General features: G+C 31.2%; 1 protein-coding gene across 1 annotated transcript in view; it reads right to left on the reverse strand.

Moving 5' to 3' along the window:
• Window positions 1-3,545: 3,545 nt before the first annotated feature.
• The window catches only part of DAPK1_1 (Death-associated protein kinase 1), a 64,776-nt gene continuing 49,416 nt past the window's right edge, over window positions 3,546-18,905 (reverse strand). The window contains exons 9-13 of the mRNA XM_051213287.1: window positions 17,842-17,988; window positions 16,497-16,854; window positions 12,143-12,519; window positions 9,850-10,335; window positions 3,546-5,127 (exon numbers count right to left, since the gene is read on the reverse strand). Coding sequence (XP_051069251.1) covers window positions 4,849-5,127; window positions 9,850-10,335; window positions 12,143-12,519; window positions 16,497-16,854; window positions 17,842-17,988 — 1,647 coding nt within the window. The 3' untranslated portion in view covers window positions 3,546-4,848. The remainder of the gene's footprint in view (window positions 5,128-9,849; window positions 10,336-12,142; window positions 12,520-16,496; window positions 16,855-17,841; window positions 17,989-18,905) is intronic.

The following is an 18,905-nucleotide window of genomic DNA, read 5'->3' on the forward strand; positions in this document are numbered from 1 at the left end:
ATGGTACGTTGTGGTCTGTTTAATTGGTATATAAACTCAGTATGTTTGAAATATAATGATTCCTATCGTAGAGGCTCGGATTGGTGCTCTGGACTTAACTGGCTGGGCTAGGCAGGAAGCAGGACCAATCAGGACTCTAGGCTGCTCGCACGTGTTTTACGCGTCATTGGTCTGATCGATAAGTCACTGCACTCTAATCGGCGGTCACAAGTTATAACAAGTAGTTTCGATAATTAGGTGAATTAACACTCATACGATTTTGAGATAGTGGAGAACACTTCACTTTTACTTGAAGTTTATGCTGATGATGTTATTCAGAAGAACGATGAAAAGTGCATGATCAAACCATCCAGCTCACAGAACAAAATTCCACCAAAAAGGGAAATTAACAGTTTATTCATTTTGTATACCTAATTATATTTAAAGCTATTTATTGAACTGAATATTTTTTCTCAGTTCTTTCAATCGACTTTAATTAAATTATTAAAATCAAAATGAATTAAATTATGGGAACTTCATTAGAACGAATTCTGTGAGTGAGATGAAATATAATAACAAGCATTTAAATTGATGGAAATGTGATCTTTTTAAAAACAGAATGTAATGACTTTGAAGCGTCTTTTGTAAAGAACTACGGTAACTACTCAGTCAGTCAGCTACAACGTAGGACCAGGCACATATGTGCATCGGTCCAAGTTGCCATACCTCATTAACACAACAAGATAAACACCGGATTCATAGAAGTAGTTAATTCACTGGTGGTAATATATAAAAGAAAGATTGCATATAAGGACATAGTACAGGAAGAAAGAATTAGTTCGTAGAAAGAAAGATATGAAGCGATTTTACTGGGTGAGATTTCATCAATGTTATAAACTGAAATTTACATATATACATAATGTATTATGAGACCATAGTGTTAAATGACATTTTACAAACACACACACACACATCCTCTTTCGTATGTACATCTACACATATACGAACAACATTGTAAAACATTTTTTTAAAAATTATTCATAAGATGTACAAATTTGCACTTTATTATATTGATTATGTTCACTTGTGAGTGTTAACAAGTTGTCAATCAAATAACTTTATTATTTCATTTATCCAGAATTAGTACATTCACTTATCATATAAATATTTGATAGAGAAATATAGATAAATTTAAAACATAAGTATTTCATTTCATTTATGCTAATCATAAATTTCCCTATTTCAAAGTCACTTGTTATATCAGATGAAAGAAAGAAAAGAAATCATTGTAATCATACTACTTTTCTTAAATCTATTTCATGAAATACATTTTAGATTGATTGATTTAATGAACATATAAGTGTTATAACTTGTGAACATGTGTGCCCTGTTTATTGTATAACGCAACGGTACCGCCAATCCGAGAGCAGCGAACTATCGACCGAATCAGTGACGCATAAAACACGTGCGAGCAGCCTAGAGTCCTGATTGGTCCTGCTTTCCGCCTAGCCCAGCCAGTTCAGTCCAGAACATCAATCTCAGCCTCCGTAATATGAATCATTTATCTCAAACATACGGGGTTTATATACCAATCAAACAGACCATAAAATAGAAAATAACATTTGTACAATATTTGGCCAAAAGTGGCTGTGAATGAGGGAGGTAGTGATTACAGACAGGGAATAATTCAAGAATGGTAAATCGTATAATAATAGTTCATAGGTCAAAATAAAACTCATAATAAGAGCGACATGAATATGAACAGTTTAGTTACATGACAATTACACGATAAAAATATACTCATGGTATTGTTCCATAAATGGATCCCAAAAATTACCATTCATTATTCTTATCGGGATATAACAATAAGGAAAGTATTATTTAAAATATTGTTTTCTGAAAATGTTGCTAATTGAACTTGGGAATATTAACAAAACTGAATAAAAACAACTACCAAATTCTTAAATCAATGTCTCCCACATTCACAGCCACTTTTGGCTAGATGTTGTATAAATGTTATTTTTTATTTTATGGTGCAAAGTGGTCTGTTTGGTTTGTATATAAACCCAATATGTTTGAAATATATGACTGATATCGCGGAGGCTGAGATTGGTGTTCTGGACTCAACAGTCAGGACTAGGCAGGAAGAAGGACTGATAAGGACTGTAGACTGCTCGTATGGGTTTACGCGTCACTTGTACGGTCGATAATTCACTCTTCTCTAATTGGTATCATTACATCATAACTTCATAGGGCACAAGACCACAAGTTATAATGTATATATATAATATGAAATAGATATTATCAAACGTTACTTTTTATGTATATTCCATAGGGAATCGATTATCACTAACTGATAAATTACAATATTTAGTGACTGATAAATCGTTTTATCCATATACTTCAATATTCTTATGCCTGAAGTCCTACATTTAAAGGGTACAAAAACCATGAAAACGAATGTTTATGTAATATCCCGAGTTTAATAAAATCTCAAGAAGTGTGATCGTTTCCTTATTTATGAAATGATTGAAGAAAGATTCAGTCCAAGCATAATCAATTTGCTTTGATTAATGGGCATAAGGTTGGTAAATTTGTATTTCAGCGCATTCATAGATAACCCGTTTTCCAATAAAAGATCAATGAGATTATTGGTTTTCAAATGAAGCAGTCTATCACTAAGTGTTCAAGTCACTAAGTCATCTAACAGGGCAAATTTAATTCAAGGGATGACTGTCAAAAAGGGGGAATTCTACTATTACTCAATATCAAAATGTAACGCATCAATTGTCATGATAAGGAGTAGTAACAAGTGGCGATCTCTCTTATTAAACCCTTGCAAGTAATAGCACTTCCTTTAGCTGATCAGGATTTGACACACACATATACATCTCTTCTAGTGTACTAAACCATCTCTTAGCACATATAACCAGGTTATGAGATAGCAAAAGTCTTAGAAGTTTTAACAAGCCTTAAAGAATATCCTCTGAACGATATGTGAGTCCCTCAGAATACAACATGATGAAGAACCATTTCTACGTAGCATCTATTTTGTCACAGATAAGTGAGTTACAGTCTCAAGAGTGAAAAGGTACTCAATCAGGGCCTGATCAAGACATTGTATAGCTGTTTGGTGGGGGTCAATATGATTAAGAGAGAAAACAAATCAACTAGTTGGACAAGACCCTATATCTTCAGAGTAAAGACGAAACAGAAGACGGTAACATTGAAAGGGACGGCTATTAAAAGAGAGGAAGTTTACGTAACACTCCAGGAATTTTATTTGTAAAGTCAACTACTGAGATAAGATCAAGAGTCCATTTAATAATGATATTAATATCACCTTTATAATGATATATTACACAATCGTTGTTTGATGAACTGTTGCTATACTATATTTCTCGGATTTTTCACCAATATATATATATATATATATATATATATATATATATATATATATATATCCACATCCATTACATCTAAACCACATAGAGTTATTATTCAATGGTTCAGTTTTGTTTTTGAAAATTATTAGTCTATGATGATAGACTAACACAATCGAAGATTACTAATGTTGCTTATATATGACTGAGTGAATTTCCATAACTGCATGTAACCCATGTTAACTGGTAAACAAAAAACAACAAAACAACAACATACTCAATGATAAAAGAAAGCAGAAAAAAACGATCTGTTATATTATTTATATAATTATATTCTACAAACAAGAAATATGACGAATACATTAAAAATTCTTTTCTCATCAGAATTTTAGAAGAATAGACTAATAGGTGTAATATTGTCTCTTATACATTCCTTCTTCATCAACTTAAAGACAACCGAAAAAAAACAACAACAACGAGAAAGACAATAACAGTTCGACATTGATGAAAAATATACAATCTAGAACAAAATAATTAAAAGAATTGTACGATAGATTTAATACACACTTTATAATCAGTACTATTCATTGTGAATTATTCATTTATCATTACAAATAATCATATTTTAAAAATAAGGACAAAAAAAAAACAAAAAAACGAACAAACATCGACATTAGAAAGTGATCACCATATGTGCTATATTAAAGAAAGGATACACACACATACATACACACACACACAACTAACAAACATGCACACAAAAAGATAGAGGAGGTAGAGTGAAGTTGGTGATAGTTAATTGGAGCATATTAGATGTAAATGAAAAGAGTACACACATATGACACATACAAACACAGAGTTATACATAATAATAATAATAAAAAGAAGAAATAATTATTTAAAGATGATAGTAACATAAAATAACGTAAGATATTTTTGTGTTACGTGTGTTCACTCGCTACGTTTTTTTTGTATTGTTGTTTAAAAATAGATTTCTCGTGATATTATATAATAATGATAATAATTAATATGTACATAATGTAAGAAAAAAAAAGTGTTGTATATATAAGGAACAGATTAAAATAATGAACAAAAGGCACTAACAAAAAAGATAACCACTGAGTAAAAGATTAATTAATGTACATGATATTATGTCACTGTTTTTACAATTCATTTTATGATTTTTTGAAAAAAAAAAGAAGGTGAATATTAAAAGTAACAGTGGCAAACATTGTAATACGGCGCTATTTCATTGACTTTCTTATTATTAATAATATTTAATAAAAGGAACAAATAATACTTGGTATAGGACAACAAAAAAAATGTGTTCATCATAAATGTACTAAATATGATCAGGTCAAAAAATTTTTAGAATAAGAGATCACATTAAGATGAAAAAATTTTTCTAATATGGTTAAATGAAGAAAGGGTTATATGGACAGAAAGGAAAAGAAGAGAATGATACAATACATGTTAGGATGATTTATTAATTGATAGAAAGACGTTTACTGGTAGAAGTAGTTGTAACTGCAGTAGTACAGTTAGTAGTATTAGTAGTAGTGTTAAGTTTAACCGGTATGCTATTATTATTATTATTATTATTATTATTATTATTATTATGAATAACAGACACAAGTGTTTTATTAGTCCGATTAGTTTGACAACTCGGTGATGATTTTGTATTGCCACTTTCAAATATTTCTTGTAATCTACTGACCATCAGTCTATTCGATGAGTTAGATAATGGTCCACGATGTGAGCTAGGCTGTGAGAAGGAAATTATAAGAACAAGGAAAACAAAACTATCAATGTTAATACACACAGAAGTTAGTAATATTGGTTTTATGTTTGTTATTGGGACAACGACAATGAAAAACAAATAGGGTATTTACTTCAGTCCATAAGTGTAAATATGACTTACTGCAAATAATAATTCATGCAACAACGCATTATCACACACAAAAAAGACAGTTAGCCCCGATACCTGCAAGCTAAACTGTATTAATCTAATATAAATAAAAACATTTACATTTGTTTGGTTAACTGGGTTAATATTTGTATCACTGATTGTAAATAAGGGGTTATGGAAAGTGTTAAATCTTATGGAGATCATAAACAGATCTAAAATAGACCAATATTGGATACCTAGAGGCACTGGACGATCGTCTCGTCTTAGTGTAGGAATTCTCGAAAGCACGCGTTCACGACCCGTCACACAGGAATCGAGTTCAGGACCTTCGGTCTCGCGCAAACGCTTAATCTCTAAACGACTAAATTGGTATTCAACAGTATTAGTGTCTAACTTCAATCACTGACCAGTGGAGCTAAACCGTATTGGGTGTGAAACGGTTACCCAACAAAGACAATGGAAGATGGCTGCGCGATTCTGTAGATTGATTAAAGTTAAACAATAATGCCGTTTAATGCCGATTCAGTGGTCTAGAGATTAAGCGTTCGCACGAAACCGAAGGCCCTAGACTCGGTTTCTGCGTAAGGGATCGTCAGTGCGCATTTCTGAGGAGTCCTACACTAAGACGGAACGACTGTCCAGTGCTTCCAGGTTTTCAATGTTTGTCTAATTTATATTGGCTCACGATCTCAATGATATTACAGATATTAGACTACTACTAGTGCTATCATAAACAAAAATAATGTAAAGCTTCTTTTACTTAGTTACATCACTTCAAAGCTAATCATAATCAAATTAATTGATTTATTACTAACCAGTTTTTTATTGGATTTCTTTGGAGAAAATTATGCACTAAATTACATAATGAATAAACAAATAGACAGATGTTATTTAAAAGCAATCGAATTGACTAAACACAAAATAAAACGTTATAAAAGATATGCCATTAGGAGGATAAAACAATATTCGGTTGGGTTTGATTAAATTACCCCTACAAATACATGACAAGTGCACTATATTTTCTGGAAATTAATTAGTAAAGGAAATGAAAAAAACAATTATGAAATATGCATGCTTCATAAATTAAAACTGCTTATTTTGGTAATATTAAACTTCCAAAGATAAACATTTGTAATGTACATAACAGTGAACAAGAGTAGAACTATAGATCAGTGGTTGATTTGAACATTTGACTACTTATTCCTAACATCACTGTCCATACTGTTACTTAGAGAATCTTCAAGCATTATCAACCTTCACGAAATATGCCACTTATGATTGTTGATATAGAGAAAGATTTACTCATCTATACAAATTTTATTCAAATTATAGACGGAATTGAAGATATATTAAACTGAGAACAGAAATCAACTATGGAACCCTTAAAGATTAAGACCTACTGAACAAATTTCTTCTATTATTTGCTAACATTTAAAATGTTAGCAAACGTTGACTTTATATAGAATCGAATATAAGATGTTCAAGTCTCATAGTTAGTATGTTACAGTATGGAATCGAAACTGCAAACTTCTACATAATAGAATAAGTAGCTTCCTGACGATATTTGGCTCTCAATATTCCTCTCTAGCTCAAAAAGTTCTGAGATGAAAATTATCTTCAAGTTAATCACTATTAAACTATAAGGCATATAAACTAATACTAACTTCAGTTGAGTACATTTATAGAGAGGAACCATAAGCTTTTTAAAAAAAGTCTTACTAAATCATTTTCCGTACAACTAATGTAGAGGTATTAATGAATCAATACAAACACGAGATGTTTCATATGTGACTATTTAGTAATTATCACTGAGGTAAAAGAAGACAACTGTGGAGAATCATAGAGATTCATGAAAAAAAATACAAATACCACTCACAAGATTCCTCTGTGTTAGATTTACTTATGTACAGAGTAAATATAGGCTTACAGATAAAACATTGACAAATGATAATAACTTACTAAGTGAATAGTCTTTGTGATGCAACCGAATGTATGCGGCAAATCAGGAAACTACCTACGTATAGTTTTGCGAGGTAACGTTTTTAAATAGTGTATAGAAAAAGAGGAATTTCGCAACCTATAGTGACAGTAACAATTGTAGGTAAGAATGAAGCCTTAAAAAATTCTAATGAAAGAATTCGGTAAATTTCATACTGAAAAATTCAATTGTATTTAATGCACACAGTAAAAGGTTTCGTAGCTTGAAGATTTTATATTACAAAATAAAATACGATTAAGTGAATAATAATACTCCATATAGCAGTCAGTGGTACTCAGAAATGTTAAAAAGGCCCACCTGAAGCGCTCAACAATGCAAGGATCAAGACTATAAAGAGGTGAAAATATATGGCATTGGAACCGAAATATATTTTGTGAAATAATTCAATAATGTAAATCATATATATATATATATATATATATATATATATATATATATTACTATCCTAAATTGTTAACATCCTAGGAAGAAATATGTATACAGATCGATGGTTGTTCGAGTAGTAAAAAAAGTAGTAAATAAAACTACATTGATTAACATTAACTACATATTTATTAAAAAAAGTCATATTCAGCAACAAAACTGATTAGCTGGCATTCAAACACATTACTAATAGGAATCCATTCTGATCTTAATCTATATACATTAATACTACACAGGAGAGTTGTAAATATCATAATACAATTGTATAACTAAATTTAGTCAAGTTCTAATCCGTATTATTGGAGAGAATAAACAATCAAAATTGAGTAATAAGTCAGTGTTTATTAATATCTTGACAACGATCATAGAATCCTACTATTTAGAAATTTTTTAAAAAACAATGTCAAACAAATAATAAATTATAAATATCAAATAACACTGAATAACTATTTTATTATAACTCCGCCTGGAGTCCCTCTGGGGGCTACTGCCTGTCCCAAGGCCGGATAAAGGAGGAGGGTTGGGCATGGGGTTAGCGACCCCATCCCGTAGAAAACTAACTCGCTAAAAAACGCTAACCAGAAAAATTATTCAAGTAACTATTTTATTATAGTGTAGGGATTATTATCTATATGAATTTATCTTGTAAGTTATCTTGTAAAATCAGCATTTTTTTAATAAAAAAAAAGACAACAAGATAAAACAGTTGTACTTGGGGGATTTATAGTTTCTGCAGGTTTTACTTTTTCAGTTTATCACAGAAATTATATTTGATACTTTCAAACTGCTTTTATTCAAATTTATTTCATAAAGGTAATATGGGATTTGGAGAAAAGAAATTTGTGATATAATGGTTATATCAAAGTAATCCACACAGAATGGCACATATACCAACGAAGACTGATTAAATTTCAGTCAAAATATTAACAACGCGATAATTCCAACCATCATAAATTGAATTAAAATTTATACCCGTTTAACAAGAAGGATCTGATGCAGACGTAAAGTCATGGATTGGCAAAGCAAGGGCCGCATTCCTAAAATTGAATAACATATGGAACTAAAAACAACTGTCAACCAATATTAAAGTGAAGATCTTCGATACGAAATTCGAGACAGTTCTACTATACGGAGTTGAAATTTTGAGAATTACCACAACCATCATCGAAAACATACAAGCATTTACAAACAATTGTCCACATAAGATACAGAATCTCCGTTGGCCGGATACCATCAGGAACAGCCTACTGTGGGAGAGGATAAATCAGGTTCCAACTTAGGAGGAAATCAGCAAAAGACGTTGGGAGTGAATAAGGCACATATTGAGGAAATCATCGAACTGCATCACGAGATAAGAGCTAACTTGGAATCTTGAAGGGATAAAGAACACATTACGTCGGGAAATAAAAGCAGATATGGAAAGGATGAATAACAATAGGAAAAAATTGGAAGGGATAGCCCGGGACGGGGTTGGATGGACAGTGCTCGTGGGCGGCTTATGCTACTCCACAAGGAGTAACAGGTGTAAGTGAGTAAGTAACAGCCGTGAAGTTATCTGAATTCAGTAGCTAAGTGAATAATGCCTTGAGGTTCCTAAGCGAGGACATCAACCTTGGGATGAAGTTACGCACAACTAACGAGTCCTGACGAGTATGCAACACGGGTCCAAGATCCTATTATTGGCTATTTTCTATCTACTCACTGTTTAAAAAAAAATTATGTTCTTACAATTTACCATGAAAATCCACATGCATACTTGAATTCTTATGCTACCAGTGTACTAATGCTTATTAATTACCAAAAGGAAATCGTTAATCAGAACATTAACAATCTTAACTTGCAATAGAAGTATGCAGCAAATCAAGATATACATTAATTTCAATGTCAATCAAACTAAATAAACCGAAATGTACATGTACTGAACATGTTTAAGGGTAATCAGAATAGGAGTTTCACCAGACTTAGTTTTTGTCCAGCTCGCCAAATTAAAAGAAATATTAAATTATAATGAAAACTAAAAAAGGAAAACAATAGTTCATATGATTATTTAATTAAGATAGGAGATTATGATAGACAGAAAAATAAAGATAGAGCACTTTAACTCTAACTTCCAGCTCCCTCCTCCTTTATTAAAAATATACACATAATCAACTAACCTTTTCATTTGGATATCCATTTATCAAAGGACGGTTAACACATGTTGCTTCAGTTAGTTGATTCATTCCTAAAGTTTGAAACCTACGGACAATTTTCAAGTCAACCATATTACCATTATTGTTAGTAGTAGTATTGGTAGTAGTTATGGAGTTATTATTATTATTCAAAGGATTAGCAGTAATTTCTAATTCTTTAACTGCTCTAGAAACAGCACCGAAAGATGAATAGGATTGTTTAATATTAGTTTCGTTTGAAGATTTCAATGAATTAGTTTTATTGGCAATCACCTCTTTATTAGTCACTTGAACAAAATTGAAACTTTTATTGGTAGTATTAATAATGGTATCAGTAGTATTAGAAGCAATATTATTGTTGTTGCTAGGAGTAGTAGCAGTGGTGGTAGTATTAGCGGAAGTGGAGGAAGAACTACCAGTTGACTTAACTGGAAGAGGTAACTGGTGATCACAAGAAGAATTAACTTCATTCTAAGAAGATTGGAAGAAAAGAATACAAATAAGAAAAGAATAGGAACACTTACTATACAGAGGATAAAAAATCAACTCAATGAAGTTATCTTCGTCAATTGTACTCATTACTATAAAAGGTTTGTGTAGTGTTCAATTTCGTACTTTACATAATGGAATGATCTTAGACAATTATTGAAAACACTGGAAAGATACTTCATTCAAAAAAGAAATTCAACAATTCTCAAAAACTTCCCTCCCATAGTAATAATAATTGTACTCACTAGAGACTAGTTTCGGGAAGTAATTCCTGGAGTTCTAGTAAGAAGCCTTGACCAGTAAAGTTCAAGCACACCGAATGTGAGGCAGGTAAACACCAGTGACACTAGATGATGAATGTCCAACATTGCAAACTAGTTAGTTACACATGTAAACAAGTAAATATCCCCTCAGTGATCCAAAGGTTAAGCAATTATCACAAGGTCTGGTGGTTCGCAGTTTGAACGTTAGTAAGGGCCAGTCTGTGATGTAGACGATGGAATCAATAATACTATTTTATCAAGTGTTTAGCTAAGCCACAAATTCCATCTGATTCAGTGCTGAACATAAAATCTTTTACAAAAGTGGTTTTTATGGTAATCCAGAACGTCTAGATCTTATTTAACATCGTTCAAGATAACGACAAAAGCTGGTTAACACTTAGTCAAGATGATCGACAACAGGATAATTCAAATCACTTCTAATGATGTTGTGGTGTATGCTACTTATGTTGACAGGCATCAGTAGTATGTAACGCAGTCAAAAGAGGAATACATAGCAGCAGAAGGCTATAAAGGTCAACTTGAAGAAAACAGAAACAGAAATAGAAAGGTATTGTGAATTGGAAGAATCATACATAATGTGAAGGACAAATGGTGGGATTTTGCAGATGAAGTATCCAAAGTATGGTTCTCATATTTTACCAAGATATTCTGTAATTTTGTATTGAACAGTTAACTGGTCGTCTCCGACTGCGTTTTTGTTCGTGACAATATTAGTGATGTAAGATCATGCTCCTTCCATATTACATAATCAATCTAGGAATCCTTTTGGTAAACTCAAATTCAGAAACCTAATTACTTGACATCACAGTTTCATTAACGGATTATTGACTAGAGTAGTCCATTTTGCTAAGATTAGTATTTTCAAATAATTTCCTCAATACCTTTATCATTTTCACGTTCTAATTTATTTATAGATTTAGTTAAACAACGAACTGAATTTGAATTAAATAGTTCATATTAGTTGAAATAAATGATTTATTTGTGAAAATGGATTCCGATAGTTTCGGCAATAAAGAATAGACGCACACGTAAACCAAGTGGTAAATTGAGCAAAATATAGTGGATAACCTTAAATTTTGTAATTATAGGAATCCATGTTCACAAAACTAACTTTTGCATTCAAAAGAAGTTTATACAACTACTTTTCGCTAATTTAGTCATCGGTATACAAGTGAGTTTTAGATGGGCTTTGATCAAACAACTGTTTAATTTAATTCCTTTTTGTATTGGTCGTTTGAATCTTTCCATTGATGTTTAAGATTGTAATTAATCAGTCTTTTATTGGTATATGTACAGATACATCCAACTGACGAGTCCCAAATAAGACAGAACGAGTGTCCTGGATTCCACTGCTAGCCACTATCCATTTCTGTTTATAATTTTCTAATTTCTTTCACGTTTATATCTTTACATATTCTCAAAATCGATCCTCTGATTCTTATATAATTATAATAACTTGTTATTGAGTTTAATACATTGGACAATTTAAAATGTATTACACTTACTAAAATATGATGATGTGTTGAAGTAGTGACATGTCCAGTTGCTGCGGCAAATGCTGCACCTAATCGACCAATTATATTATTTTGAAAGTTTACACGCCAACTACCACTAACAGTAGTACTATTATTAATAGATTTATTTGAAGTAGAATCTGATAAAGTTTTGTCATTAGTCAAATCATTGAATACTTTTGAATTGATATTTGTACTCGAATTATTATTATTATTATTGATTTTATTAATAATTGGGGAAGAACTAGTCTTAGATACAGTATCGCAAAGTGAATTGCGTGGATTCAACTTTTTTACACTGTCAATTGGAATGGAGTAATCTGACAGGCTGATATCACTATTTCTTTGTTTATTTAGATTTTCAGCGTCTATAAAATAAATTTAAAAAATGAAACCGATTAGTAGTATAATGATGGATATAAGAAAAAAAACACTCAATAGAAAGTTATTACATCTATAACCATAAAACCTGATATTATAAAACCAAACTGTTACATCTGGAGCTTAGATTCTCAATATACCGCGTATAACTTCAGCACTCGAACGTCGTCCTAGCACAAACATATTATAAGAACCATTGAAAAGACAATTATAATTAATAACATAGGATTTTTATTTTTTTAAAAAGTGTAGAATTTTACACATCTACCAAATAAGATACGATGAATAATTAATAAGTAACGATTATGAGCAGAAACAATATGTTACTTCATTTGAAACAAGATTTCCTGAAGCTTAAAATGTTGTTTCGTGAGCTTGTGTTGTTTTTCCTCTTTATTAATAATCGTTGTATGAAAGTGTATGATAACTTTGCGGAAGTATATGTTAATGACGAGAAAATAATGAAGACAAATAGTGGTGAAAACAGGAAGAAAGCTGACAAAAATCAAGAGTTTACTCTTTTTATTTGTTCTTCATTTTTGCTAGTTTCCACTACCATTTATGTTGGTAACTAAATAAATGTGTATACTGTTGAAAGTGTACAAACATTTGATAATTATCATTTTTTTGAATATAGAAATTAACCTGTGTTTGATTAAAAATAAAACAGGTTACTATTGCGTAACTTTAGAGTTATAAAGATACCTGATTTAGGGCAGTGATTAGAGATAGTCTCTACGGTTCATATTCTGATTCATGAAGCTGAGCAATCTAAATAATCACAATGGAAAGTGTAATTACATACTGAACCATTGAAAGGCAATTATTTAAGCAGTCTCCCATGGTATTATTATGTAGGATCAGAATACACATAAAAGTATGCTTCATTGGAGCATTCATATTCACAAGCTCAGTGAAGCATAAAGGCACCGAGATCAGTTCGAGTTACTAAGTGAATTTTATTCATTTATTGACTTATCCATCCATTCAATAATTACAAACAGCCACATCAAAGCGTTTTAAAACTTTGTTGAAGAAATTCTTGCGTTTCCTAAGAAAGGCGGTAGATATTGATGGCTTTTGAAGTTCCTAAGACCACTTTTACGATAATTACTTTGCAAAAGAGAAAATGCTAACTATCTGTAGACAATTTCCTAGGATCATTAAATATTTTACTAATCAGATATACAAATTTAACTATAGACTGCTATCACGGTAATTATTACTCAGAATACGACAGTAACTACTTTTAATCTCATACACCCCTAACAGATCTTCCCGATAAAGCAAGACCATAAAGAAACAAAAAATCTGATTAACCTAAAGTGAACTTGATAGTTGCGATGAGTAAATCCAACTGCTATGCAAAGAAAAGTTGTCAGTTGAAATATATAATCAGTCAATTGATTGTGATGTACTCAAGCTTCTTAAAATTAACTGATAGCGATGTACTTCACGTAAGCAATGAGAGCTTGTTTGTTAACCTCAAAGTAAAATAAGGAAAGTTTATAAAACAATGAATATCTGTATGGGGATTTGTGGAGACCGATATTTTGAAAATTGAATTCACGAGTCATTCTAAACTAGACCACCATCGGAAACCTGTAAACAGTGGATGGCCGTTTCAGCTTAGTATTGGACCACTCAGCAGTGCGCATTCACAATCTCGTACACGTCGGACAATGGATAAAGGATTGCGCAAAGTCATAGATCGATTGAAGTTAGACATTAACACCGTTGGATACCGGTTCAGTGATCTAGATGTTAAAAGTTTACACACGAAACCGAGTGTCCTGGGTTCAAATCCCACGTGTGCGATCGCGGATGCGAACTGTTGAGGAGTCCCATAATGGAAAGAAACGGCTTTCCAGTGCTTCTAAGTTTTCAGTGGTGGTTTAGCTTAGATTGACTCGTGAATTTAACTCTGACAATAAACATATGTTATATATATAGAAAAAAAGCTAATTATTAAGAATGTTAGTAATGTATCGAAAATATGCAATAAAAGTGCGGTAGATAATTTATCTAAACATTGGTTACAAGTTAATTAAGTTGTTTATTAACTAACAATAATACCAAAATCAAAACAACTGATTTACACATTTCAAAATATTATTTAAATGATAAGAAAAACAGAAATTTCCTAGTTGAATATTCTACTACTACTACTACTACTACTACTAATACTACTACTACTACTACTACTACTACTACTACTACTACTACTAATAATAATAATAATAATAATAATAATAATAATAGTAATAATAATACATAGAATAATTAAAAGAAGAAATACAGTTTAGCGAAAATGAGAAAAAAACGAGGTGGAAGTTAATTGAACCTAACTTAGAAAAGAAAAATAAACGTAAGATGATATTTTAGGAAAATAATAACGACTCAATTATAGTGTTAACTTAATAAGAAATACAAAGAAAAAATTGTTTATTTCACCTCCAACAACGAAAAAAAAACTTTTTTTCTCTTTTCATTAAACAAAAATATCCCAATAATTAAGTGGGCGGTATATTTCATAATAGAATATTTAAGACAATTATACATAGTTATAATGTTTATATGATATAAGAAAACCTGTTCCACTCGTTTTATTTTAATTCGTGCAGTGAACTAACTTCAAATGATAACTAAATGCTGTTAATTATTGTATTCAATGTAAAATACTACATTAATTAGTCAACATTCACTATTGAGAGCCAGAAATTTGAAAGAAGTTAGCGGGAAATTATCTAAATAAATTCTATGCTTCTAACTATCCCCCTTCCCACCCACTGATGGATTCGAACCATTGCCATTAATTGATCATATCAAAATTTTCACCATCTTGGCAATTATCCTGCAAAACTAGCATGATATCAGGGTTTAGACAAGAAATTATCTGTAAGTACTCATTGGTTAAGTGACATCTTATAAATAGCTTAATCAACACTGAGTCTGTCAGATGCAAAGTAGAGCCTGGTACATGTGTACATCAATTCAGGTTTCCCGATCCCATAAGCACAGTAAGATGAAATTATCAGAAAAATTCTAGAGTAATACAGGTCATAACAGTATAAGTGATGGTAGAGAAGTTTATACATGAAAGATACGATGCAGAAAGAGAATATGGATTAGTGGAATAAAAAAATTCGTGCGATAATAGAAAAACTTAGGATATAGGGGAAGAAACAGAGTGAATACAACTTTGGGGTTATAATCGATTTTGAACCACACCATTAAAATTCCAACCATTAATGACGGTAATCAAACTATGTAGTCTGCGCCTACCCGTATGACTCAGTTCAACAATAAATGTCTTCATGGACTGATATCGTGTCATATATTGGCTGTCCCTGCTCTCTTCCTAACCAACTCATACATCAGCAATCATAGCGCATCGAGATAGTCGGTGGGTGGGCATCAATAATGAATATCCCAGCCATCTCAGTCGATAAAGTTTCACTATCTCACCTCATCTAGTAGTTTGCATATAACGTCAACACTGCTAACTCGATGGTCTCAAAATACATTAGAAATCCTTCGAATACACCTATTATTGAATGCTAGTAACCTAAGAATATCTTTCATTTTTAAAGACTGTGTTTCATACCTATAAAAAAGTACAGAACAAGCTACTGGACAGAAAATGTGTTCTTTAGGTAGCGAACGGATATATCGTCTACCCAAAAAGTGACGTAACTTGGTAAAAGCCAACTGGGTTTCCTGAATACGTATACAAATTTCGTCCGGCACTAACACTATTTGACTAGGAAAACAGTGTAGTACAATCGGTATACCGGCCGAAATTGTCCAAATTTAGGGAAATTTAAAAAAAAACGGCTTCTTCATAAGAAAAATAGTTAGAGTGAAAATAACAGTATCTGTCAAATGATTAAATTTTAGTCCGATTTCGAACATTACGTAGGATTATGTAGGCCGTGAATCGTACATTTTTTCAAATGCTTACTTTGGGAGTTGTTTACATGGGAGACAACAGAAGATCCAGAATTCGTTGAGCAAGCACTGGTATTTGTTTTGAAAGCTGATAGATTTTTTGCTTGTAATATGTGGTTTATGACTGTGACTTTTTCATTTTTTATCATTTTACTACCACTATTACTGTTATTCCTGTTCTGATTTGGTTGTTTTTTACAAAACTGTTTATTTTCAAGTGTTTGATTCAATGAAGATGATTCAGTTGTAATTTTGTCTAATGGCACTGTATCTTGAACTTTGTTAATAGCAGAACTATCTGGCAAAGAAAATCGTACCCTATCATTTATGCCAACAGAAGATAATGGTGATGTAGGCGAAGACAGAGACTTCTATGAAAAATAAAATAAAATAACGGATGTTGTTGATTAACGATAATGATAATGATTAAAGGAAGCATAAAATATGAGTGAACTAATTAATGACATAGGATGTGGAAATTCTGAAATATCAGGAGTTAGGTTATACAAGTTAAGGATATGTACTTAGTGAATTCATGGAATAAGTTTTATTTTGGTGTTGAGCAATTTAGATCAAAAATTCAATCCTAAACTTCGAATTGTTCTCTTGTTAGGATTCATTAGCCAAATGACTACCTAGAAATTAAAATATATTCTTTAGCACTTTGTTCAAAGAATGATAGTTAAGCATTGTGTGCGTATTAAAGACTATTTTCCACACGAATGGATTAGTTAATTAAAAGTTACAAAAATCGTACTGATATTCACTTTATCAAGATATTAACTGGGTAAATTCAACGCACAGTATTTTACTTATTAATCATGTTCACTTCCACACCTACTAGAATTATAAGCAAAGATGGATAGTGGCTATTAGTGGAATCCAGGACGCACGTTTCGTCCTATTCGTGAATTAAGCCAATATCGAGGCAATACACACAGTATGCACATATGCCAATAAGAAACTGATCAATTTCAGTCCTAAACATCAATAGAAAGATTCAAGTAAACAATACCAAGTGAACCTACTAGAATGTTTACTGATTATATCTATTTCATTAGTTGTAGTAATATATATTTGATTATCATTTAAAATAACCAAGTATAGAGTTAATTCTTGTAGACATTTATCTAAATGATCAACATTTTCTGTACGTACATAGAATAAATAAAATACTACTTTAACGAAACACTGGTTTATTTGGCATTTCAAGATAAAACGTGAATTTTCGTTTTTTTTTCTTCAAAAAAAAATAACATTCTCGAATTGATATGGAACAAGAATAAACTATGATGTCATAATAAAATGAACGGGATGATACGAAAAAGGGGGATAAAATCAACGGATTATTGCCTTACATCTTGCTCTTCTGTATTGTTATTATTGTTATTCAGAGATAAGACACTTGCATTTGGATTGATAGCTATAAAATGTCGTAAACTGGATAATTTTTCTTTGCTTATTAAGCTATCCCGTCGATAATTGGACTGTTTATTGTCTTTAGGCTTATATGGGAGAGGAAAGAGAAAACAATGAAGACTAAATTAAAAAGTAAATAAAATAAACAATGTATCTATGGTCATAATAACAAGAACAATGAAACCCATTAATTAACTAATTAATTAATACGAATAAAAAAACGTGGATAAAGCAATCTACATCGCTCAGTAATTAGTATACAATTTAATGCAGAAGATTAAAAGTTAAACAAAGATTTTCCATTAACAGTAATACACATGAATCAATGTAATATCGAGTTGTTCAAAATCTTTGGCTATCATTCAACTTGATCGACAGAGTTCTATCAGTATTAAGATGAATTAGACAAATGTAATATATCACTCAGTAAATAAATTAATTTCTTAACTATCCTATATATTTAGTTAAGATTTCGTCTAGTTCAATGAACTAACTCGAAATTAGACTAGAATGCCTTAAAATAAGGCCCCAGTTACAAACATCAGAAGATTTTATTTAAATACAAAAAATGGAAGTAGATATGTATATATGAAATAAATCTATTTAATGAATGATATGCTTAAATAGATAATACGATAATCGAATTGAAATATTGGATTATTCACAAAAAAGAAAGAACAGTTAATGAACCAAGCAGAATTATTAGCCATGTGTATAGGGAAAAATAAGTTACAAAGACGTTACACGATTGAAATACATTATTTAGCGTAAAAACAGAAACATAACCGAATTACTTAAGTACTTAGACATACAAAGTAAATAGCACTGGGCGGGAGGTTTTTTTTTACAGGATATGATGAAATAATAGAAAGATACAGTAGACGGTGTTAAACAGGTATCAAAGTCAATAAATATAGTCAACCTATAAGTAGTTTGTTCTGTTTAAACTTAGTAAATTTTACTGACTTATTTATTCAATGATCAAATATCACTGTTTCTTTCT

Source organism: Schistosoma haematobium, chromosome 3 (genome assembly GCF_000699445.3).
Source record: "Schistosoma haematobium chromosome 3, whole genome shotgun sequence".
NCBI lineage: Eukaryota > Metazoa > Platyhelminthes > Trematoda > Strigeidida > Schistosomatidae > Schistosoma > Schistosoma haematobium.